Consider the following 24,329-nt stretch of genomic DNA (forward strand, 5'->3'; position numbering starts at 1 on the left):
AAGAGCTATCCAATTAGTCCCGATAGTCCTGCTAATTTTCCTCCTTCAATTATTTATGATTTAGCATAGTACTGCTCTCTTGAATTCTGTCACAGTACATAAAGGATTAACAATGAGCTTCACTCACAGAAATCATGCTTAACTTGATAATTTTCTTGCAGCAATTATTTAGATTTTTATCGGGCGATTGCCCAAGAGAGGAGCCAAGCCATTCAATTTAAATATAAACATCTTGTGCAATTTGTTCAAATATATTTTTAATAGGCTGCCCCTTTAGAATTTAACAGATAGCTATTTAAATTCATTGGATCCTGGTCACTATTTTGAAGTTATTACTCAGCCAATTTAAAAAAAATGAGTGGGCCTGTCTGGAATCTTCGAAGTTAGTCAAACCAGCTAGTTTCTGTAGTTGGTAAAAAAAGAAAGAACAGTTATGCAAAAAAATTACCGACATTATAGTTTAGCATGGAAGTTGCAAACTATTTGGAATTTTTTTTTACAATGAGGTAAGCTTAACAACTATTACAAAAATGTTATGTTACTGCTACAATTCACTTGTTCTATTATTGTTTAACAAATTCATTTAGCAGCTGAAGCCTAAGACAAGGTCTAGTGAAGTGTTATTCTGTTGCCTTATGAAGACAAGGAGGATCCTGTGAAGGAATGTGATAGAGCCAGTAGCTGAAATAATCTGAAAATGGTTCTCAGTTTGTTACCTGGACACACAGTGAACCTTACCTAGGTAACATGGCAAGTGAAAATCCTGTCTGGGACAAAAGGGCGCCAGGGCTCACCTGTGAGAGTAATTTGAAACATGAAGTCCAAAAATATCTAGGATAACAAAACAATGTAATAATCTCATTTTCCCTTCCCATTAGACCAATAAGGGGTAGTTTTTGAAAGGGCCTACTTTTGCTGTAATGTGGGTTTTGTGTCTATAGTCATAGATGGTAGTCATTTGTTCAATAACTGTCATAACGTTAGAATTAACTGTAGCAGATTAGATAAAATGCTGAAGTCCATTTTGTGCCTTTGGGATCAGTATTTTGAATTGGATAGAATTTGGTATTCAACAATTAACCCAAACTCGATAGGACTGGAACACCATGAGTCCAGAATTTAATTTGGTCCTCATTCCTAGTTAAATACAAAATAGTTTTGAAGGTTCCTGCCTCTATATGGATTATTGATTGTTGATCCTTATTTCTACAAAATTTTACTGGTGTAACTTTATTCCTGGAATCTTATCTGTTCAGATACTTGTAGACCATTATAAGTGATAACAGTATCAGCTGTACTCAGGATGTTTCATTTTCTTGTATGACTTGTGGAACATGTACTACATAGTGTAGTTAAAGTTTTTGCATTTACATAGTGCCTTGCCACATCCTCAGGACATTCCATGATGTTTCACAGCCAATGAGCTATTTTTAAAGTGCAGTCATTGTAGTTGACAAGATTACAAGAGAATGAATGATGAAGGCCATTTGTCCCATCTTAGTTCATCCTTCCAGAATGACCCTAAGGCCCACCATAGCAACAACTTACTGCTCCCAAATCTGTCTTTTACTAGTTTGAATCAATGGCTAGTAGTCCTACTTTCACAATTTAGTTTAAAGCAATTTTCTGCAGTTACATAAGAACATAAGAACATAAGAAATAGGTGCAGGAGTAGGCCAATCGGCCCCTTGAGCCCGCTCCGCCATTCAATAAGATCATGGCTGATCTGATCCTAACCTCAAATCTAAATTCATGTCCAATTTCCTGCCCGCTCCCCGTAACCCCTAATTCCCTTTACTTCTAGGAAACTGTCTATTTCTGTTTTAAATTTATTTAATGATGTAGCTTCCACAGCTTCCTGGGGCAGCAAATTCCACAGACCTACTACCCTCTGAGTGAAGAAATTTTTCCTCATCTCAGTTTTGAAAGAGCAGCCCCTTATTCTAATATTATTCCCCCTAGTTCTAGTTTCACCCATCCTTGGGAACATCCTTACCGCATCCATCCGATCAAGCCCCTTCACAATCTTATATGTTTCAATAAGATCGCCTCTCATTCTTCTGAACTCCAATGAGTAGAGTCCCAATCTACTCAACCTCTCCTCATATGTCCGCCCCCTCATCCCCGGGATTAACCGAGTGAACCTTCTTTGTACTGCCTCGAGAGCAAGTATGTCTTTTCTTAAGTATGGACACCAAAACTGAATGCAGTATTCCAGGTGTGGTCTCACCAATACCTTATATAACTGCAGCAATACCTCCCTGTTTTTATATTCTATCCCCCTAGCAATAAAAGCCAACATTCCGTTGGCCTTCTTGATCACCTGCTGCACCTGCATACTAACTTTTTGATTTTCTTGCACTAGGACCCCCAGATCCCTTTGTACTGCAGTACTTTCCAGTTTCTTGCCATTAAGATATTAACTTGCTCTCTGATTTTTCCTGCCAAAGTGCATAACCTCACATTTTCCAATATTGTATTGCATCTGCCAAATCTCTGCCCACTCACCCAGCCTGTCTATATCCCCTTGTAGGTTTTTTATGTCCTCCTCACTCTCTACTTTTCCTACCATCTTTGTATCTTCTGCAAACTTTGATATGTTACACTCGGTCCCCTCCTCCAAATTGTTAATATAGATTGTAAAGAGTTGGGGACCCAGCACCGACCCCTGCGGAGCACCACTGGCTACTGGTTGCCAGTCTGAGAATGAACCATTTATCCCAACTCTCTGCTTCCTGTTAGATAACCAATCCTCCACCCATGCCAGAATATTACCCCCAATCCAGTGATTCTTTATCTTGAGCAATAATCTTTTATGTGGCACCTTGTCGAATGCCTTCTGAAAGTCTAAATACACTACGTCCACTGGTTCCCCTTTATCCACCCTGTACGTTATGTCCTCAAAGAACTCAAGCAAATTTGTCAGACATGACTTCCCCTTCATAAAGCCATGCTGACTTTGTCCTATTAAATTATGTTTATGTTTACCTTTTCCATATGCTTTATAATCTCACATAAAGTTATAAAGTCATGTCTTTGGTGCCTCCTTTCAAGCAGCTTAGGTTCACCCAGTCCTACATCATTACTCAGGCCTCTCAAACCAGGGATCAGCCTCGTGGCTCTTCTCTGCATTGCCTCCAATGCTTGACTGTCTCCCTAATGTCTCCATTAGATCAGAACTGGGCACAGTACTCAAGGTATGGTCTGACAAGAGCACTATATCGTTCGATCAGTTATGTGGGCAAACACAACAGCCAGCTTGCACACAGCAAGATCCTACAAACAGCAAATGAGACAAACGTCCAGTTAATCTGTAGTTTTGGTTGGTTGTTGGTTGAGGGAAGGTGCTAGAGAAATAGGAGAACTCCCTACTCCTCTTCGAGCAGTACCATGGGATCTTTTACATCCACTCGTGTAGGCAGATGGGGCCTTGGTTTAACATCTTAAACTGTCTCCTGATAAGCAGTTGTTTTAAAGTCATAGACTGCTCCTATTTTACTCCTGTTGGTTTCTCAGTGGCTAGAGAATGTCCAGCAATATAGTCAAAACACTCAATGATCTCTACAGTCACTCATCCCACCAGTGACCAAGATTTTTTGGCGACTTCCAATGGTGTCTGTGCTGCCATCAGAGTTGGCACTGCTATTGAAGACATGGTCAAAATCACCTACTATTGTACTGATGACAGGAGTGCTATTTTGTAAATATAATGGACTATTAGGTGAAATTAAGCAGTGGACGGTCTAATGAACATTGGAAGTGAATGGGGAGCAGGAAATGGAATTCTTTTCTCAAGATTAAGCTCTGTCTGCATCAGGAATTTTCTAGACTGGGAATGAATGGGACCATACATAAACATTGCTTTGATTAAAATGTTGCTTGAATCACAGGTTTATTTATTTGGAGATCACTGAATTAGAAAATTTGAGAGAACTATTGTTCCCCTTTGAAACACATGCAAAACTGAAGGTGATGGTTGTTTGCAAAGTCTAGGGACACTAAGGAGCATTTTCAGTGCCAAAATTAAATAGTTCAGAATTATACTAATTGGGAAATTAATTCCTAGGTCATGTCCCTTTGAGCAGCTTTTAGAAACTGAGGCACATTAACTGCCTCAGAGGAAGAAGCTAAATGTACTTGTGCAAAGTTAATTGGAGCCACGTGAAATGGAGGAAAGTTTGTCATTGTTCTGAATGTGATATTGGAATAGCTCCAGGATTTCTCATACTGCAAATGCTACAACTGTCAGTGCTTTTGTGCCCTATGAAGGACAGCAGAAGACATCCATGGGGCCATCACATAAGGATCTGGGATTTCAAGCATAGGAGGAAGTGGCACAGCAGAGGCCTGTCTCAGACACAGCACCCTGCAAGATCCCAGGTCTCTGAATAGTGACATTGACATTGCACATTTCCTTTTAGTTTGTTTTGCCCCCATTATCCTAACATTTGGCATATTCTGACTTTTTCTATTATTTCCCACCTGGACCATTGTGCAACTTCACCCAAAAGATATTGAAAATGTTGAATCAAAAGCAACTTCTAAGAAAATGCAGTTCCATTTTAAATTAGTAGGGGCAAAAGTGGACAATGCACTGTTTGAATGACATTACTTGTTGGAGAGTTGTAGTTACTGCCAATAGTTGTGAATAAATCTGTGCCGCTTGCTATCCCGATTAGTAGAGAAATGCCCGTGAGAAAGAGTTGGGGTGAAAATAGCTTAAAAAATGGGGATGGAAAATCTTCATGCTTTTGGAAGAATGTGAAATTCATCAGAATTGACTTCTTGATATTAGTGACTTTCACTACATTGATAGTATAGATACAATTGAAATATACCACAAATGAAACACATCACTAACGCTGGTATTTTTTGGATGCAAACTCAACTGCTTCACTTGACACCTGAGAGCTTTATTTTATTAACAGAGAATGATCCCAGGAATAAATGGTCAATGGTACTTGGTGTGAATGCAGTGCCATCTTCTGACAATTTTGTGAAGAGCTGGAACAAATCAAGTACAGAGTTACAACTCCATCATCACTAGGACTTTTCTTTTGGCTGAGAAATCAGCACTCTGCGTTTGTTTTCACATCACCTGTCAGAAGTTCCTGGTACATAATCAACAGACTATATATTTTTTATCTGAGTTTTATAGGAATTATTTTCCCTAATATATAAGTAAGAGCTGAGAGCCTGGCTGTTAAAAGGTACATTGAAGTTTTAACCATGGAGGACAGTTTCAGAAATGTATGGTTTGTGAGCACATTGCTGACCTCAGCTGTTTGCTGATGTGTTCCTGTCAATCACAGATGGAGAGAGTCCAGACGTCAGCGTCACATGTACACAATCCTATTTTCCTAAAATTTATCCATGGTACTCGGAGGAATTTGTTCCCTCAGATTTCATCTGTGCCATTGGAGGGACACAATGAAAAGAGGCCAGGAACTGTCTCACAGAGAAGAAGGAAAAATCAGAGGCCTTTCTTGTGCAACACCTGATGGCTGACTTAAAGAAGGAAAGTAATGGGAGGTATACTTTCTGTAGAAAGTGCTTCTCCTACCTCTCTATTATGTAAAATAGAACCATATCTACTACATGCTGACAAATACCAGCGATCTTGCTGCTTATTTTTATATTCAGGGAGACTGCCATTTCTTAGGTCACAGAGTTTGCCTGCATAGCTCCTAGAGCAGCTCCAGTGCATTCAATGGAAGCCTGGAGGCCAATCTGGAGCTGCCTGCCCCTATGAAATAGTACAGTGTCTAGTACCGCTGCATAACCAGCTAGCAGAGGCCTTTTAGGGTCAGTTGGCTCTGTATTTGCCCATAGGTCAATCAGAAGTGCCAGTTTCCATTGAAGTCAATAGACTCGTTTCAGTCGGCATAGGGCTTATTTTATGACATCATGCTCTCCATGATTTTCTGCCCATTAAAATGAATGGATGGAAAATTGTGGGCTGCCTGTGCCTGGATTCCCAATGTGAATTCCCAGCAGGTGAGGTTCCACACCAGGAATGCATTTTTGTAAAATAGGCCCCTATATCATGGGAACAGCTTAGCAAGAGTGTTGTAGATGAATTGATAGAGATTAATTGCAATGATTAGTCAACAACTCCAGTATCATTATATCATGCGACTACCAGGATGGTAGAAGGCGAACTAGATAGACCTTGGCCTTTTCTCGTCTAGCGGTTCCTATGTTCCTAAGAGATCAGAAACTCCAAATGGCTGATTTCCAAAAGACTGAAAGTAACCCATACAATTGCTGCTATTTACTAACAGATATTAGATATAGTTTTAGATATTTTTGAAGTGCGAGCTCACACTACGGTTTCTTCTCTCCCTTTCATTCTCCTTTAAGATTGACGTCGGCAGATTCCTGGCAGTAGGTTACCTTCTTATCCTCCCAGCTGAAAGATAGGGTACTGAAGTGAGGTATCAGAAGAAGGAGAAAATATAAGTCAAATAAGAATAGGAGGAGGGAAGAAACAAATATAAAACACCAGTGAAAGCCAAATTTGTAAAAGGAAATAATTATTGAATCTAGCTAAGTTCAACATTAACTGAGTCTGTGATCACTTTTCATTAGCACTAACAATATAATGATGTTTTTACAGCTGAATAGCATTGCTATAGTTTTAGGTTAAGATGGTTCACTTATTATGATGGATATATTAAATTATATGTATTACGTATTTTTTCTGCCTGAAGCAGCTGATTTATAAATACTTCAGCTTTGCTGTAGTACTACTTTGAATATACTGGCTCTAATGGGCAATCAGTGTCACTAATACATGTGGGCACTGCTTCTCCTCAGTGACAGGGGCTCATTAGCCATTGGCATCACAAATCTAGTCAAAAATACACCTTGTCTAAGCAGTTATTGTTCATATATAAGACAATGAATGTTGGCAGGCTCTTTGACCTGGTAGGGGAGGGGGAACACTGCAGCTAAGTGCAATCCTTTGCTCACCTGACATCCACATATATGTACTTACTGTATGGCGACTGGACAGCAATCAGGAGCAGGAATCTAGGCTCATTTTTCCCCTGGAACACTGAGGTCAGTTGTTGCACCCTATCTGATGGCCCCAGCTGAGATCAGTTCTTACTTCTCCAAAGCTTTATGCACCAGGGTCTGAGTTCCACCCTACATAAATTCCAACTTATGCCCGTATCCTATCTCACCCCGAGTGCTGCTGACCTATCACCACTGTCCTCACCAATCTCCACTGCCTCTCCTTCCCTCAGTGTATCGATTTCAAAATCCTGGTCCTTTTTTATAAATCACTCCAGTGCCCAATTTCACCCGACTTCTGTAACCTCCAACAGTCTTACATCTTCACTCACATCCCCTGCTCATTTGATTCTGTTCTATTGTACGCCCCTTTTTCCCCCATCTTCCCTGGAATCAGAGCTTTAGCCATCTAATCGCGCTCTCCGGAATTTTCTCTCAAAACTGCTCAGCCCTGTGACGTCTCTCTCCACCTGCAAAACCTCCCTTAAACCTACCTCTTTGATTGTGCCTTTGGCCATTTCCCCTAACTCTTCTCTCTACTCCTACTCAGGCCCGACCTCACTTTGCAAAGTACCCTGGGGCGGTTTGCTACCTTAAAGGTGCAACTGCAAGTTACTGTTGCTCTTCTTCATATTATAATGGGAACAACAAAGCACGGCAAAATACATATAAACCCCATTCAAGACTCACAGTCTACTTGTGGAGAACGGACCAATTCTACACATGAAACTGAAAGAATAATCTATTATATACATATTTTCAACATTGATAAAAATGGTAAAAACACACTAGTACAGTTTTATTATGCCATACCATTCAAATCCAGTAGGTGGAACTGGTTAGTGTTAAATTCAACTGCAGCATTTCAAATATTCTGGTATAAACCTCAACCTAAATGAAAGTATACCTAGTCTTTACTATATTTTAAAACAAAGTTGTATCATTTTATTAGTAAATTATGAAAGATACTCCTTTCATAATTATGAAATTATGAAAGGAGTATCTTAAATCAAAGAGTAAAAGGGTACAATTCTTGCCAATATTTAATATATCATGAAATGTACTAATTAATGATAAAATTGTATGATATGCATCTTTCATCTGCTCTGGTTGTGTGTTTGTGTGTGTCTATGTGTGTATACATGCAGTTCAGTTATCAAGACACTTTTATCAGTTTTAGATAAGAAAAACATGGACTTATTCATTCAAACTCGGGAACTTAGTTATGCCTTCCAATTCAAAATTTGCTGAACATGCTCACCACAATACACACGAACTCCCACAGACCAACTTCAAAAACAATGTAAACTGATCAACTCAGAAAAATTGCTAAAATAGGACAGCAGTTTAGCAGCAGCTGGTGGTTGAAGATCTGTCATGTCAGATTTCCCTTCTTGACTGCTGTGTTGAAAAAAGAAGAAAAAGTTAGCTATTGTAATATCAGACAGCTGCTTGAAGCTGCAGAATCAGACTACTCTGGAAAAGAAAAACTCTGCAGCGTCGGAACACAAAAGAACATCTACTGTTATAAGACAGCAGAGAGCTGAGGCCACCAAACCTTACCAGGGTTTGTATGGTACAATACTCCCAAACACAAATAACAAAAAAAACACACATAAAGCAGAAGAAAAATAGAAAGTAAAGAAATGACTAGCAAGGAGACTGAGAGAATGTGAATGTGCACCAGAAATTGCAAATATTATAGTATAACCTTAGATTAAAAAAAAACATGCAGATAGGAGTCAAAACACACTAAAAATATGGAAAAAGTTTAATATTTTCATACTTTTTCATGGTATACTTATGTGCAGTGGGGGAGGAAAGGATTGATAGTGCTGGGGGTGAGTGTGGTGCTGCAAGGTTTCATTCAGAGTAAAAGAAAAATCAAGATAGATTTTTTTCCTTGGCAGCCAAGGTAAGATCATTGAATTTCTTCCCCACTGCGACTAGGTCCTCGGTATGATGTTGTTTCTCTCTTTCCCTTTACTTCTTTACATTTCTTTTTTTTTCTCCTCCCCCTTTCGTATTCTTCTGCTTTGTCTGCCTGTCCTCCTATTTGTCTCTGCAGCTGCTGGTGGGAGAAACGGCAGCACTGTGGCTCGAACAATTAGCTGAAATAGAGGCAGCAGCATCAAGACTCAGGCAGGCAAGCTGCTTAGATGCAACATTAGTGGCCACTGAGTCTGGGGCATGGAAGTAAGAGATAGGAGCAGTCTAAGAGTCTCCTGGTTACTGATCTTCTGGGACACCAGCGTCCATTGGGTGAACACCGAGGGGTGTACCCTCAGGCTCACCTGCCCTGTATCAACTTTTATAAGGCCTGGTTGGGGTTGCCCTGAGCTATTCAAGCCAAGCCTGATAGCAACCTGCACCCTGCTCCCAGCACAGAGCCATATGTGAGTGAGGTAATGGGCTGACACATGCTTCCCTCTCTCGGCAATGCTGTTCTCTCCCTCCAGGCGGGAGCTACAGCAGGAATCAACAATACTGAGGGTCCTGACTGGAGGTGGAGAGCAGCATTGCTGGGAACATGAGGTGTGTGTCAGCATGCTCAGGATGACTCTTGCTGTGAGAGCCTGTATGACTGTTTGACTGATTGTTATCTTTATCCTCCATTAATGGGTCAGCTGTTTCTGCCAGCAAGCTTTGTTTTTAATCAGAAGCTGTTCAGCAGGTCATTTGATATTATAAAGCAGGCCAGATTTATCCTCCAGGCTAGAGTTGGACACCCCTAAAATGGGGTGTCAGAGAAAGCCTTTGAAATGGGCAACATAAAGGGGTTCAAGAGGAAAAAAGGGTTGAGGTTGCTTTTTGTGTTTTTTTTCCAAGTGTGCTGGTTGGTGTGTTCATATCAAATGACTGTATGTGCTGTTAATGATTTTGCTTAAAGAGCACATGCAAAAATTTCACACAAACATGTTAGCCAGTGTGCTAAAAATATCAGAGAGAAATGTGAACTCCTAGATGTGGTTCTGGAGGGAGAACAATTAAAATAATGGAAAAGGAATGTCATACAAACACATAAAGCATTTGTACACTGATATCATAAACACTCATTTCTAGGCCAATGCAGGAAGAAGGTGGGGTTGAGGTCAATCAAATGAGGTAGACTGGGTGAGCCGAGTGGGCTTTTTCCTATTTCTGAAAATATATGTATGTATGTGTGTGTAAAGAGTTGCTTTGAATACTGAAGACTCTTCAATATTTAAAATGTTTTGTTGATTCAGGATGTTTCAGACCACTCATTGTAATCTTCACAAATTTCAGCAAAATTGAAAATGCCAGGTTCGTGAGGAACTTTTACATGTTTTTCATTACTGTATTTTTGCTGCAAGATGCAATTGAAACCAGTGTTAGCCTGTGTTGGCCGTTTGTTTGAACCTCTGTTGGTAACAATTTTTTATTGTGATATGAATACATGTCTCTTATTAACTGCTTTTACATTGCACAAAATGTGTTAGTGCGGCAAGTTCCTGACGCATGGGTCTCACTCAGCTAGCAGTGAGCTAAATGTAAAATTGCTGGAATTCACTCGGATTGCCAACCTGGAAGACCAGTTTTTAGTTAAAGTTTTCCCCCTATAACTTTTCCCAGCTACCTCGGCATCAGATATTCTGTCCACGCTTTAATCGCGTTATTTAAGTCTGCGCCAATGTTCAAATGATTTGAATTAGCTGACCTTGTGAACCCTGGCAAGGTTAGGTCACCATCTTACTTGTATGCCATATTTGCGAAGTGCAGCTGTCCGACTGCTGATACGATGAGACTGCATCATTGGCCGCTTAGCGTCCTTTATTTGTTTGATGCTTGTAGGCAATCTGTTGCTGTTTTGATGTTTGAACTTTTTGAAGCAAGTCAGGGGAGGGGAATACTTTTGATTTTCCGATTTCCTTGCCTACTTTTTGCATTCTTGAGTTGGTCTCAAGTCCAGTTTCTTTCATGTGATTCAAGAGTTGTATGTTTGAATCCCCTCAACTGCAGGTGTGATAAGTCCGTTACCTGGTATAACATTGCGGCTGTACCATAACTTTGCCCGTGGAGAACTTTATAAACGTGGAGAACTATATAAACATGCTTGTTATATTTCTGTGAAGATGTGACCTTGGGTTTATTGAGGATAGTCGTAGTCTTGTAAATTTCTCATTGCTTCTATAAAAAAGAGTATGGCTTAAAAGTTCCACAGTGCCATTGCCATCCTCAGGGCGGCATAAATTACATCATAGAGGTGGGGCAGCAGTACCTGCATGGCTGCCAACCCATGAAGGTGGCATATCTTGGATCAGCACCCTGCTGCTCTGAAAGGGGGAGTCAGAGTGGACTGGCCTGAAGATAAACTGAGAAATTATTTTAAATGTTTTCCTCAGGACAGTAGGCCCAGCCTGGGATGAATTACCATTTGCTCGCTCAAAGGTGGGGCCTGCATTTGGCCTAAAAAACAAAACTAACACCTGCTCTCAGCAGATATCAGGTTTATATCTGACAGGAGTCCCAGGGTAGGCCAGGAATGCCCCCCCAGACACACCTCATACTGCTGCCAGGATGTAAGTGGGGTGGACATAAGAAGTGCCTGTCCCTCCTCGATTGGAATATGGCTTGATTTTATGAGTGGGACGTAAACGGAGTATTCAGTCCCACTTTGTTTTCTGAACCCCCAATGGAATTCCACTGTTACTGCGCTCATAAGATCACACAATTTGTACCCTTATACATTCATCATATTTCTAGTTAGTTTTGTGATAATTACTTTTAATTTGTCCTCTAAAAACAGCTGTTTTTTAAAATTCATTCATGGGATGTGGGCGTCGCTGGCAAGGCCAGCATTTATTGCCCATCCCTAATTGCCCTTGAGAAGGTGGTGGTGAGCCGCCTTCTTGAACCGCTGCAGTCCGTGTGGTGAAGGTTCTCCCACAGTGCTGTTAGGAAGGGAGTTCCAGGATTTTGACCCAGTGACGATGAAGGATGACGATATATTTCCAAGTTGGGATGGTGTGTGACTTGGAGGGGAACATGCAGGTGGTGTTGTTCCCATGTGCCTGCTGCTCTTGTCCTTCTAGGTGGTAGAGGAAATGGGTTTGGGAGGTGCTGTCGAAGAAGCATTGGCGAGTTGCTGCAGTGCATCCTGTAGATGGTACACACTGCAGCCACTGTGCGCCGGTGGTGAAGGGAGTGAATGTTTAGGGTGGTGGATGGGGTACCAATCAAGCGGGCTGCTTTGTCCTGGATGGTGTTGAGCTTCATGAGTGTTGTTGGAGCTGCACTCATCCAGGCAAGTGGAGAGTATTCCACAACACTCCTGACTTGTGCCTTGTAGATGGTGGAAAGGCTTTGGGGAGTCAGGAGGTGAGTCACTCGCCACAGAATACCCAGCTTCTGACCTGCTCTTGTAGCCACAGTATTTATATGGCTGGTCCAATTAAGTTTTTGGTCAATGGTGACCCCCAGGATGTCGATGGTGGGGGATTCGGTGATGGTACTGCCGTTGAATGTCAAGGGGAAGTGGTTAGACTCTCTTTTGTTGGAGATGGTCATTGCCTGGCACTTGTCTGGCACAAATGTGATTTGCCACTTATCAGCCCAAGCCTGGATGTTGTCCAGGTCTTGCTGCATTTGGGCACGGACTGCTTCATTATCTGAGGGGTTGCGAATGGAACTGAACACTGTGCAATCATCAGCGAACATCCCCATTTCTGACCTTATGATGGAGGGAAGGTCATTGATGAAGCAGCTGAAGATGGTTGGGCCTAGGACACTGCTCTGAGGAACTCCTGCAGCAATGTCCTGGGGCTGAGATGATTGGCCTCTAACAACAACTACCACCTTCCTTTGTGCTAGGTATGACTCCAGCCACTGGAGAGATTGCTCCCTGATTACCATTGACTTCAATTTTACTAGGGCTCCTTGGTGCCACACTCGGTCAAATGCTGCCTTGATGTGAAAGGGTCACTCTCACCTCACCTCTGGAATTCAGCTCTTTTGTCCATGTTTGGACTAAGGTTGTAATGGGGTCTGGAGCCGAGTGGTCCTGGCGGAACCCAAACTGAGCATCGGTGAGCAGGTTATTGGTGAGTACGTGCACCTTGATATCACTGTCGACGACACTTTCCATCACTTTGCTGATGACTGAGAGTAGACAGATGGGGCGGTAATTGGCCGGATTGGATTTGTCCTGCTTTTTGTGGACAGGACATACCTGGGCAATTTTCCACATTGTCGGGTAGATGCCAATGTTGTAACTGTACTGGAACAGCTTGGCTAGAGGCGCAGCTAGTTCTGGAGCACAAGTCTTCAGCACTACAGCCGGGATGTTGTCGTGGCCCATAGCCTTTGCTGTATCCAGTGCACTCAGCCATTTCTTGATATCACGTGGAGTGAATCGAATTGGCTGAAGAATCGCTTCTGTGATGGTGGGGATATCGGGAGGAGGCCGAGATGGATCATCCACTCGGCACTTCTGGCTGAAGATGGTTGCAAACGCTTCAGCCTTGTCATTTGCACTCACATGCAGGACTCCGCCATCATTGAGGGTGGGGATATTTACAGAGCCTCCTCCTCCCGTTAGTTGTTTAATTGTCTACCACCATTCACGACTGGACGTGGCAGGACTGCAGAGCTTTGATCTGATCCGTTGGTTGTGGAATCGCTTAGCTTTGTCTATAGCATGTTGCTTCCGCTATTTAGCATGCATGCGGTCCTGAGTTGTAGCTTCACCAGGTTGGCACTTCATTTTTAGGTACACCTGGTGCTGTTCCTGGCATGCTCTTCTACACTCCTCATTGAACCAGGGTTGATCCCCTGGCTTGTTGGTAATGGTAGAGTGAGGCATATGCCGGGCCATGAGGTTGCAGATTGTGCTGGAATACAATTCTGCTGCTGCTGATGGCCCACAGCGCGTCATGGATGCCCAGTTTTGAGCTGCTAGATCTGTTCTGAATCTATCCCATTTAGCACGATGATAGTGCCACACCACATGTTGGATGGTGTCCTCAGTATGAAGACAGGACTTCGTCTCCACAAGGACTGTGCGGTGGTCACTCCTGCCAATACTGTCATTGACAGATGCATTTGCGACAGGTGGATTGGTGAGGACGAGGTCAAGTGTTGGTTCGCTCACCACCTGCCGCAGGCCCAGTCTGGCAGCTATGTCCTTCAGGACTCGGCCAGCTCGGTCAGTAGTGGTGCTACCGAGCCATTGAAGTCCCCCACCCAGAGTACATTCTGTGCCCTTGCTACCCTCAGTGCTTCCTCAAGTGGTGTTCAACATGGAGGAGGACTGATTCATCAGCTGAGGGAGGGTGGTAGGTGGTAATCAGCAGGAGGTTTCTTTGCCCATGTTTGACCTGATGCCATGAGATTTCATGGGGTCCAGAGTCAATGTTGAGGACTCCCAGGACCACTCCCTCCTGACTGTATTTCACTGTACCGCCACCTCTGGTGGGTCTGTCCTGCCGGTGGGACAGGACATACCCAGGGATGGTGATGGAATAATCTGGGACGTTGGCTGAAAGCTATGATTCTGTGAGTATGGCTATGTCAGGCTGTTGCTTGACTCGTCTGTGGGACAGCTCTCCCAATTTTGGCACAAGTCCCCAGATGTTAGTGAGGAGGACTTTGCAGGGTCGACTGGGCTTGGTTTGCCTTTGTCGTGTCCGGTGCCTAGTGGTCCAATGCCGGGTGGTCCGTCCGGTTTTATTCTTATTATGACTGTTTTGTAAGCAAGATTTTACAATTGAGTGGCTTGCTAGGCCATTTCAGAGGGCAATTAAGAATCAACTACATTGCTGTGGGTCTGGAATCACATATAGGCCAGACCCACAGTTGCCAAACTAAAGATTGGGATCATGATTTTCTCCATTTGCTAATTGTTAGGAAAATGTAGACATGCATAAACAGGGTACAGTGCTACTAGAAAGCAGTTTAATTCATGTGTATTGCTGCTCTGAAGATTGCTCTTATTAAAAAATGGGGTCAAGAAAGCTAAAGAAAAGTAATAAAAAGTTATTTTTCTTGTTAAGGCCTTGTTTGTGTACAAGTACATAGGGAAGATTATAACTGAAAAATGAATATTGAATTCCATATCAGATCAGTCCTGGCAGTAGTCAGCTGAATCAAGGGCAAGATTTCAAAGAATCAGCCCCACACTAATGTAACATATTGTACAAATGATATACAGTGGAGTTTAGATAGTGTTTGATTCAGCAAGTGGTGCAAATGATTACTATATCTGACTCAGCACCACAACAGAAAACAGGTACCACACACTCCTCCATTCATAAAACTCCCAATCATTAGAAATATCCATTAAGGAAAAGGATTCAGATACAATTTGTAACCTTGTACATTTCAGTAAGAAGGGTTTAAACAGTTTTTAAAAAATGTTTGCCATTTTAGTTTGCTGCTTGATGGCTTCCACACAATACCGCATATATGGTAAAAGGAACTCCAGTCCAGTCAAAATCTAGTGTCACTTTGTGAGGCATTGCTCAGTTTCTCTCCTTGTTGGCAAACTATGTTCATTTTTCTTATCTTCTCCCTCAGTGCTGACTGCTGGTTTTCTGTCATTTACAATGTCTACATCAGAAAGGTCATAGCCAATTTCAGAATGTCTTAGTTATGAAAAGCATCTTCCTGTGTCATTCCTAGTGGCAGAAAATCATTTTCTTCTTTGCCTTCTAAAGTTTCAGTATCTTGTAAATTGCTAGTCTTCTCATTGCAGATGCCAGGTCACATTGTTTTGTCTGAGTAATGAGTGGATCACTAAACAGCACACCATGAAACAGTGCAAATTGACCAACGGCACAGAACATTTTCAACATCAGGATCTTCTTTTTTCTCTGGATTCTGATTACTAAGACAGTCCCCCAACAATTTTTCCTTGTTCCTCACAAGACTTGCCATGGTTAATTGAGGGAAATTAAAGTGCATAGGGGGAAAAATTGGATAAGGGCCGTTTTTGGCGTAGGTAGCGTGATGTGCTATTACCTCACACCCAATGACCCCTGCGCAGGCAGGACGCAAGTTTCGGCTGGCCCGAGGACTCACCTGCAATCGGCATTCCATTCCAGGCCTTGCATGTGGAATCAATGCAATTTACACTTTCCACCAGCAGGGGGAGCTCAATCTCTTAAAGGGAGTATGTTTCTTAGAACTTTCTTAAAGGCAGCTGGTACCTATTATTTGCTGAAAATAACAGTCTACTGTCTGCATGGAGTCTGAACGGAGATCAGACATCGCACACGTATATCACAGATGCAGGTCCCATCCATATGTTTACACACTGATGAGTTGTGTTAAAACATTGAATAAAGGTTGCACACTACTAAATCCCACATCCTCCAATCTGCACGCCAGGCCTCACCAATCTGCCAATCTGAGTTGGTACCAGGCCTGTTAGGTTGTCCCTCCTTCTGCTGATGCACTAGAGACCTTGGTGCAAGAGGTGGACAGAAGGAGGGACATCCTATATTTGCGAGGTTGGGGGGGGGGGTGCAGTGCGGGGGCAAGAGGCCCTCCAGACATATCTCCAAATGGCAGTGGGGGACGAAGTCAATGCCACAGACATGCTATAGACAAAGCTAAGCGATTCCACAACCAACGGATCAGATCAAAGCTCTGCAGTCCTGCCACATCCAGTCGCGAATGGTGGTGGACAATTAAACAACTAAGGGGAGGAGAAGGCTCTGTAAACATCCCCAATGAACATGGATGCAGTGCAGGAAGAAGTTCAATGCTTTGACATGAGTGGTCAAGGTGAGAGAGGTCAACTGTCAAGTGGCGTCTCCTACCAACTGCACCACGCACTACACCACCCATCCCCCACATACCAACAAACTTTTTCCATGGGTATTCAACTTTTCCAACCAGATGCTTCCTCTCACCCTTACACATTACCACTATTGCAAGCCGTCAACCCACAACTCACAGGCCACACACACTGGCAGTTATTCAATCATGACAGGCACATCACCCAGACCAACGTCCTGCTTTCTTGCAGGAGAAGGTGGCATATATCAGGAGGCAGTAAGTGGCAGTGGCATTTAGCCCCTCAAGCCTGTTCCACCATTCAATGAGATCATGGTGGACCTGTGACCTAACTCCATATATCCGCCTTAGCCCCATATCCCTTAATACCCTTGGTTCACAGAAATCTATCAATCTCAGACTTAATGTTCACAAGTGAGCTAGCATCAAATGCCATCTGTAGAAGAGCGTTCCAAATGTCTCCCACCCTTTGTGTGTAGAAGCATTTCCTAACTTCACTCCTGCACGTCCTGGCTCTAAATGTTCGGCTATGTCCCCCCCAACGTCCTAGTATTCAAGTCTATGAGACCTCCAAAAGCAGTTACAAATGTCTCCGTAGCCAAAAGCAATAATGCAACCACTAACCTGTAAATCCTACATGGTCCCTTTTGTCCAGTTGCGCACTGAATGAAGTCATTTTCTCCCTACTTTACATAATTGCAGCGTTCGTTATCTGCGCCTGCGCTAACTCCTATACCAAAATGGCCTCCGGCGCACATCATGCTGGAAATGTGTGAGCGCATCCAAGACGCCATCTTGGATGTCAAAGAGGCTGTATAGCACCGAAATGACAGGCCATACATGGCCCAATTTACCGCCCATAATCTCTCTGACTGATCCTTTGCATTGTTCCCATCTCCTGCAAAATTTGCGCTTTCTGTGAAGTAGCAAACTAACTGTGACTTATTCACTTGTCATGGTGATTTACTGTGCAGAGCAGAGGGAGAGGGGGAAACACCTGTTTATAGTGCTTTGTTGTTTACAGCTGTGCTTCACAATATGAGTCAAAATTAATTACCTGTGAAATCTCCTGTTGATAACTGGTACAAACTGATCTATACAGCCAAACTTGGATTGATCACAACAAGAAGATTCTACAGTAAAATATTACCCATATGTGAGTCTAGGTTCTGAGTGCCAGTAGGCTTTTCAACCATAGGGTATATCAGAAGCAAACCCAACCTTGAGCTCACGGACATCAATGCCTGTTACTTTGCTGCAGAGATCTTGCCTCTGGGAAGATTAATTAGAAAGCTACTTGGCATATGTGAGTGTTTGGTTCTGTGTAGCTCTTCTCATACTGATCTTAGAATCAGTCACCAGACATTCCAAATTGTTGGGTTAGGTTTTCCTTCTGTGCATAATCATATCCTACTGCACCATTAGATTCCGTCATGAGGGATATGGCATCTTATGGAACAAGATAATGAAAAGCAAGAGCTTTTGAAATGAATTTTGAGATGAGCTGGGTACAGCCTTCTCTAATCAATTTCCTGGAGTGTTGCTCACATTGGGTAAAATGGTTGTTTCACAGCAGCTCAGAAATATTGATCCACATGGGGTCTTTTCTTGGCTGCTATACTACATGGCATTGTAAACGCTTCCCTCTACTACAGCACTGTCCCCCATCCTTTTCAAAATCACCATAACCCACCCTTGACCCCTTTGTCCTTGCAAACTATCGCCCCATCTCCAACTTCCCTTTTCTCTCACAAAGTCCTTGGCTGCCCTGATATCGTCCTTCCTCTGTACGCTTCAGCTCATCCAAAAGTCTGCAGCCTGTATCCTGTCCTGCACCATCCTACTTGCCCATTTCCCTGTCCTTGATGACCTGGATTGGCTCCTGGTCTTCAATGCCTCAAATTTAAAATTCTTATTGTGTTCAAATCATTTCATGGCCTCCCTCCTCCCAATCCCTGTAACCTCCTCCAGTGCAACAACTCTCCCTCTTCCAACTCTCCATTCCTCTTACTCCAGCCTCTTGTGCATCATCTTTCCCTTCATGAGAGTGCCTTCTTGCTCTGGAATTCCTTCCCTAAACCCCATTGCCTCTCCTCCTTTAAGACCCTCCCTAAAACCCACCTCTAACTAAGGGTTTTGGTCAGCCCTTCATAATGTCTCCTTTGGCTTGGCTTCCATTTTTTGATTCCACCATGTAAAGCACTTTGGGTGTTTTTCTATGTTTAAGAGGTTATATCTTTGTCATCTGCTTGACTCTGAATGTCTTAAGTCTAGGTTTGAAGTCATTGGTTGACTAATGCTGCTTGGGTCCAGTGAGTCCACCCATTTAACAGGAAGGGACACTGCATTTGGAAACCATAACTTAGCTCTGAAAAATCTTTACCAAGATCTCAAAGCTTTTTGGGGTTCCAAAGTTATTTCTTCTCCATGAGCTATTGTCCAGGTGATTCCGTTTGAGGCTATGGGTCTTGCTCCAGTTTTGTGCTTTTATCACTGGTGCGGTCTTCAATGTGAAATTTAATGGCTTTCAATGTTCCAGATGTTGGCTGAGTGGACATTTATGATGGCTGTTTTGTCTGTGATTTATGCTGATCACTTTCATACTCTCCAAACTGTATATTTGGGCCTTGTCTTTCTGACAACCAAAGTTTTTCTGAAATTGTGCAGAAGCTTCATGTCTGCCATGGGGGGAATTCTGTGGGATAGAGATTGCTATTAGAGACACTGAGGATCTCATGATGCTGCTTAGCTTGCAGTTGCTTTGTTCAATTTTCTCCCCTCCATTCCTATAGACACTGACTTATGCTTGAATATAGTTCATTGGTGCCAGCAGCCTTCTGGTACCTCTACTCTACTGGGCATGTGTCATTTGAGTGCCTAGATAGTGATTACCAGCAGACTAATCAATCATGGGGAGCATCACAGACATTCTGTTTCCACTTTTCCAGCAGACTTCCAAATGTGCAATTTTCAGCCTGGAGTCTATGGGTAGCAATCAGGAGCATAAACAGTGACTGATTTTTTTTTCTCCCAAACCCTGCTAGAAGGCATTGAGACGAGCTGTAGCACCTTTACCGCCACCTCGGCTGAGATCAGCTAATTCAGCACATCAGGTATGTAACTTGGGACCTTTGTAGTCCATCTGGTTCAGTATCACACCAGGCAGTGCATTATTCATTTGATCCATCAGTGGAGTTCATTTGTCACTTGTGATTCATATCGGTCCGAAACTGAGTGGCACTTATTCCAGTCAACAGCAGCGTTTAGGAGATGGTGTGCTTTTGTTACAATTACACTCTTCCTTTCCTCATTTGGGGTTTGGGGCTACACAGTAGCAGCTCTACAACACCATGCTGGTGACATCACCAAAACTCTGCATTTAATTGGAATTTTTTAAAAAGCATTATCATTTTGTCATATTTTGTGATGTTTTATTCATTTGGGCAATTACTTTACTTACTATGAGTCTATTTTTCCTTATAAACAATACTTCAGTAACTATTTCTGGAATAAGGTCAGCACTGATGGATTCTGGTTTTGTTTGACAGATTTTAATTTTAACAGTGATTTAATTTAATATGCTTAGTTGCAATCAATACTTAAAAATAATAAATAGAAAAGGAAACTTTACCAAATCAAGTTTGATTGCTGAAATCATACAATATTGTATACTTGGCTAATTCCTGAAGTGGAAGTCTAGGTGATAATCAGCAAACAATGTTAAACTTCAAAACAGAGTTACCCCCTTTATTCTTGAACTTGTTTCCTATGTCAGTAGTAACAGAAAACAGCACCCTTGAAACATTGAAAGTTGCATCAGCTTTCTGCTAGATCCTATGTTAAAATACAACTCAAAGTCTTCCCTTTGAATTATTGTCATGTTTTTCTTAGAACTAATTTTTCTCACAATCAAACCACCGGTTATTTAACGCAAAGCATATATTAATACAGTACTAAATATGCCTATTAATTATCCCTGCTGCTAAATCTGCTGTCTTCAGAGAGGTGGTTAAAATTGACGAAGGAGTTACTGGAAAAGTGTAATATCATGGTTATTAAGATTGATGATATATAGAAACAAATTTGACACAACACATTTAATAATTCTTTGCATAACTATTTCCAGCAAATGTCTCACCTAACCACATATTAACTCATTTCTTCTCATGTTCTTTACTCAAGTTCACAGTTAAGTTGTTGTATTTAAGTGCTGAATATACACGGTAAATTCCAAAAGGTATGGGGGACAGAACACTGCATGAATACAAGTCTGGCATATAGTATCGCATAGTTGAATTGACACAAGGAAAAGGAGAATATTTCTTAGCAGGATGTTTTTTTCCATTAATGCAAAAGTGCTGGGGGTTTGCTGAGAAGTGATATGGATGAGGACAGGGAGAAAAAACAAATCAAAATCTTATCTTTCCAGCAGCAATATGAGATCTCACCTCCAAGCATGTAAAACAATGTTAACCTGTTGACTGTTGGCTTTGACAAACATATAGTACAAGGCACCAATGGTTCCTTTGTCAAATTTATATTCAATAACTCCCTCCTCTTTTACCACTGGATTACAGCTTAATGAACATCTAGATATATGCCCACAAAGAGAGCCATTGCAGTTCAACAGAACTGTCAGTGGTCAAGTGTTTTTGCAGCTACTGTAATAAAAATATACTTTAGCATATTTGCTGCTGTTTACATATAGCATAATAACAGATGCAATACAGTACATAACAGGTTATGTTTAAAAATACAATTTATCAGCTCAATGGTCACAGTATAATACTGCATTCTTGAGGACATTAAGCATGCATTTACATAAACAATATATTAAATTTTAAAAGAAATTATACATTTAAATGTCTTTTTTTAAATCTACGTACACCAATTAGAATCTGATGAATGACAGACCAGTAATGAGTTTATGCACTTTTCTTAGATATCACGGTTTCTAAAATCTCATTTCAGATATTACACATCATTTTAAAATAAATTTAAGGCTAGACAATAAAAACCTGAAGTAACCTGTTTTCCCATTTTTGAGTTTTAAAATCTTTTAGTCCCATGTAAAATATACATCAAAAAGTAAAAATTATCTTGAAATGTATTTGTTCTTTTTCTCAGTGTGGAAGAAACTAAAAGATGACTGGCCAATAGTTCATTTACCCATCTCTTGTATCAGTTCTGTGCCTTGATGATTTCTTGGTAAGCAGGTTTTTACACACTCTTCTTGTGAGCTGAATCTGTTTTTGTTTCCCTGGCAACCGCTATAGAGAAACTGTTCACACTGCCTGTTGTCCACATTAAAGAACCATCGCCATGTAGGGGTGTTGCAGTTCCCATTCTTTCTGGACTGCTGGCAAACTGCTGCCGAGGAAAATAATGAAAAAGTGAATCTGAATAAAAGGCCAAACAAAATACTTTAAAAATTCAAGTTATTGGCGATGGACTAAGCAATTGAATTATTTATTATGAAATAAATTCTGGTTGCAGTTTTTAAGAATGCTAAAGTTCAATTTAATGTACCTCTATTTAAAAAGGCATTTCTGCCATTTAGAGTCATAGAGTCATAGAAGTTTACAACATGGAAACAGGCCCTTCGGCCCAACATGTCCATGTCGCCCAGTTTATACCACTAAGCTTTAATACCATAGCAGAGTTTAATATTGAAACTAATAATTTAGCAACACTTTAATGGGAGGAACTTATTGGGTTCAAGACAAGTAAAAAAAAATCATAATGGAGAAAATAATGGGACTTAGGATAAAGAAATCTCCAGGACCTGATGGTTTCCACCCCAGGGAATTAAAAAAGGTGAGGAAATAAATAAGTGTTAGTCATAATCTTTCAAAGCTTTCTTGATTCGGGAATTATGCCATTAGATTGGAAATGTACTAATGTCACTCCATTATTTAAGAAGGGTGGTAGAGAAAAACAGGTAACTACAGGCCTGTCAGTTTAACACCAGTTGTGGCAAAGCTACTTGAATCTGTCATTACGGATAGAGTGAAGGAGCACTTGAACAAATATGAGCTGATCAGAGACAGCCAACATGGCTTAGATAAGGGCAAGTCATGTCTGACTACCTAGTTGAATTTTTTCAAGAGATCACTAATAAGGCATATAAGGGAGTGTCTATAGATGTTATCTATATGGACTTCCAGAAGGCATTCTATAAGGTTCCACACAAGATTATTAGCAAAAATGAGAGTGCATAGAATTAGAAGTAGCCTTTTGATTTGGGTTGGAAATTGATTGGGAGATGGGAGACAGAGAATAGGGACAGATGGTACACACTCTGATTGGTGGGATGTGACAAGTGATGTTTTCCAGGGATCTGTTCTGGGGCCTCAACTTTTCACCATATTTATTAATGACTTGGATGAAGGAATAGAGAGTTGTATATCCAAGTCTGCAGATGACACTAAGTTAGGGGGGGACAGTAAGTAGTGCAGATGGGAGCAGGAAGTTGTAAAGGGACATATACAGATTAAGTGAGTGGGCAAAACTGTGGCAAATGGAGTTCACTGTAGGCAAGTGTGAAGTCATCCACTTTGGACCCAAGAAAGATAAATCAGAGTATTTTCCAAATGGTAAGAAACTAGGAACTGTAGAGGAGCAAAGAGATTTGGGAGTCCAAGTACACAAATCATTAAAACCTAGTAGACAGGTAAATAATGCAATCAATAAGGCTAATCAATAAGGCTAACCCTAACCCTAAACCTTTATCACAAGGGAGTTATGCTTCAGTTATACAGAACCTTGGTCAGATCCCACCTGGAGTACTGTATTCATTTTGGGCCTGCATCTCAGGAAGGATATACTGAACTTGGAGCAGGTGTAGCACAGATTCACCAGAATGATACTGGGGCTCAGACGGTTAAATTATGAGAACAGGTTGCATAAACATGACTCGTTTTCCCTTGAGTATAGACAATTGAGTGGTGATCTGATCGAGGTGTCAAAATTTTAAAAGATTTTAATAGGGTAGATACAGAGAAACTATTTCCTCTGGTGGGGGAATCAAGAACAAGGGGACATAATCTTAAAATTACAGCGAGGCCATTAAGCAGCAAAATCCGGAAGCACTTTTTCACACGAGTCATAGAAATCTGGTACTCTCTCTCCCGAAAGGCTGTGGATGCTAGGAATATTGGAGCTTTCACGACTGAGATAGATAGATTTTTGTTAGGTAAGAAAAGCAAGAAGCATGGAGCAAAGGCTATTAAATGGAATTAAAGTGCAGATCAGCCATGATCTAATTGAATGATGGAGCAGGCTTGAGGGGCCTAATGGCCTACTGCTGTTCCTAATGTTCCTATGTTCCCAACAATTACTGATTGAAATTATATGGGAGAATAATGGGCATAGAAGATAAAAAGAATTTAGTTCTATTTACAGTGTAACAGGATGCATGCCATTGCATTGTGATCATTTCTACAAAATAAAAGTTCAATATATATTTGTTCATCTGCGAAGATTTGACTCATATGATTATAATCCATATATTCCTCTGTGTGTTAAATCTACATTTTTGTTGAACTTGA

The 24,329-nt window shown here is 41.5% G+C and overlaps 1 protein-coding gene across 8 annotated transcripts in view; it reads right to left on the bottom strand.

Annotated features, from left to right (window-relative positions):
* Positions 1 to 20,861: 20,861 nt before the first annotated feature.
* The window catches only part of hhip (hedgehog interacting protein), a 169,810-nt gene continuing 166,342 nt past the window's right edge, over positions 20,862 to 24,329 (bottom strand). For 2 of the 8 annotated variants that reach the window (XM_067992444.1, XM_067992429.1), the window contains exon 14: positions 20,862 to 22,146. In XM_067992444.1, coding sequence (XP_067848545.1) covers positions 22,000 to 22,146 — 147 coding nt within the window. In that variant the 3' untranslated portion in view covers positions 20,862 to 21,999. Of the gene's footprint in view, positions 22,150 to 24,329 lie in introns of all 8 variants that reach the window. The other 6 variants (XM_067992438.1, XM_067992422.1, XR_010964347.1 and 3 more) reach the window with 3 other exon arrangements.

The sequence above is a fragment of the Heptranchias perlo genome, chromosome 1, assembly GCF_035084215.1.
Source record: "Heptranchias perlo isolate sHepPer1 chromosome 1, sHepPer1.hap1, whole genome shotgun sequence".
NCBI classification, from domain to species: Eukaryota; Metazoa; Chordata; class Chondrichthyes; order Hexanchiformes; family Hexanchidae; genus Heptranchias; species Heptranchias perlo.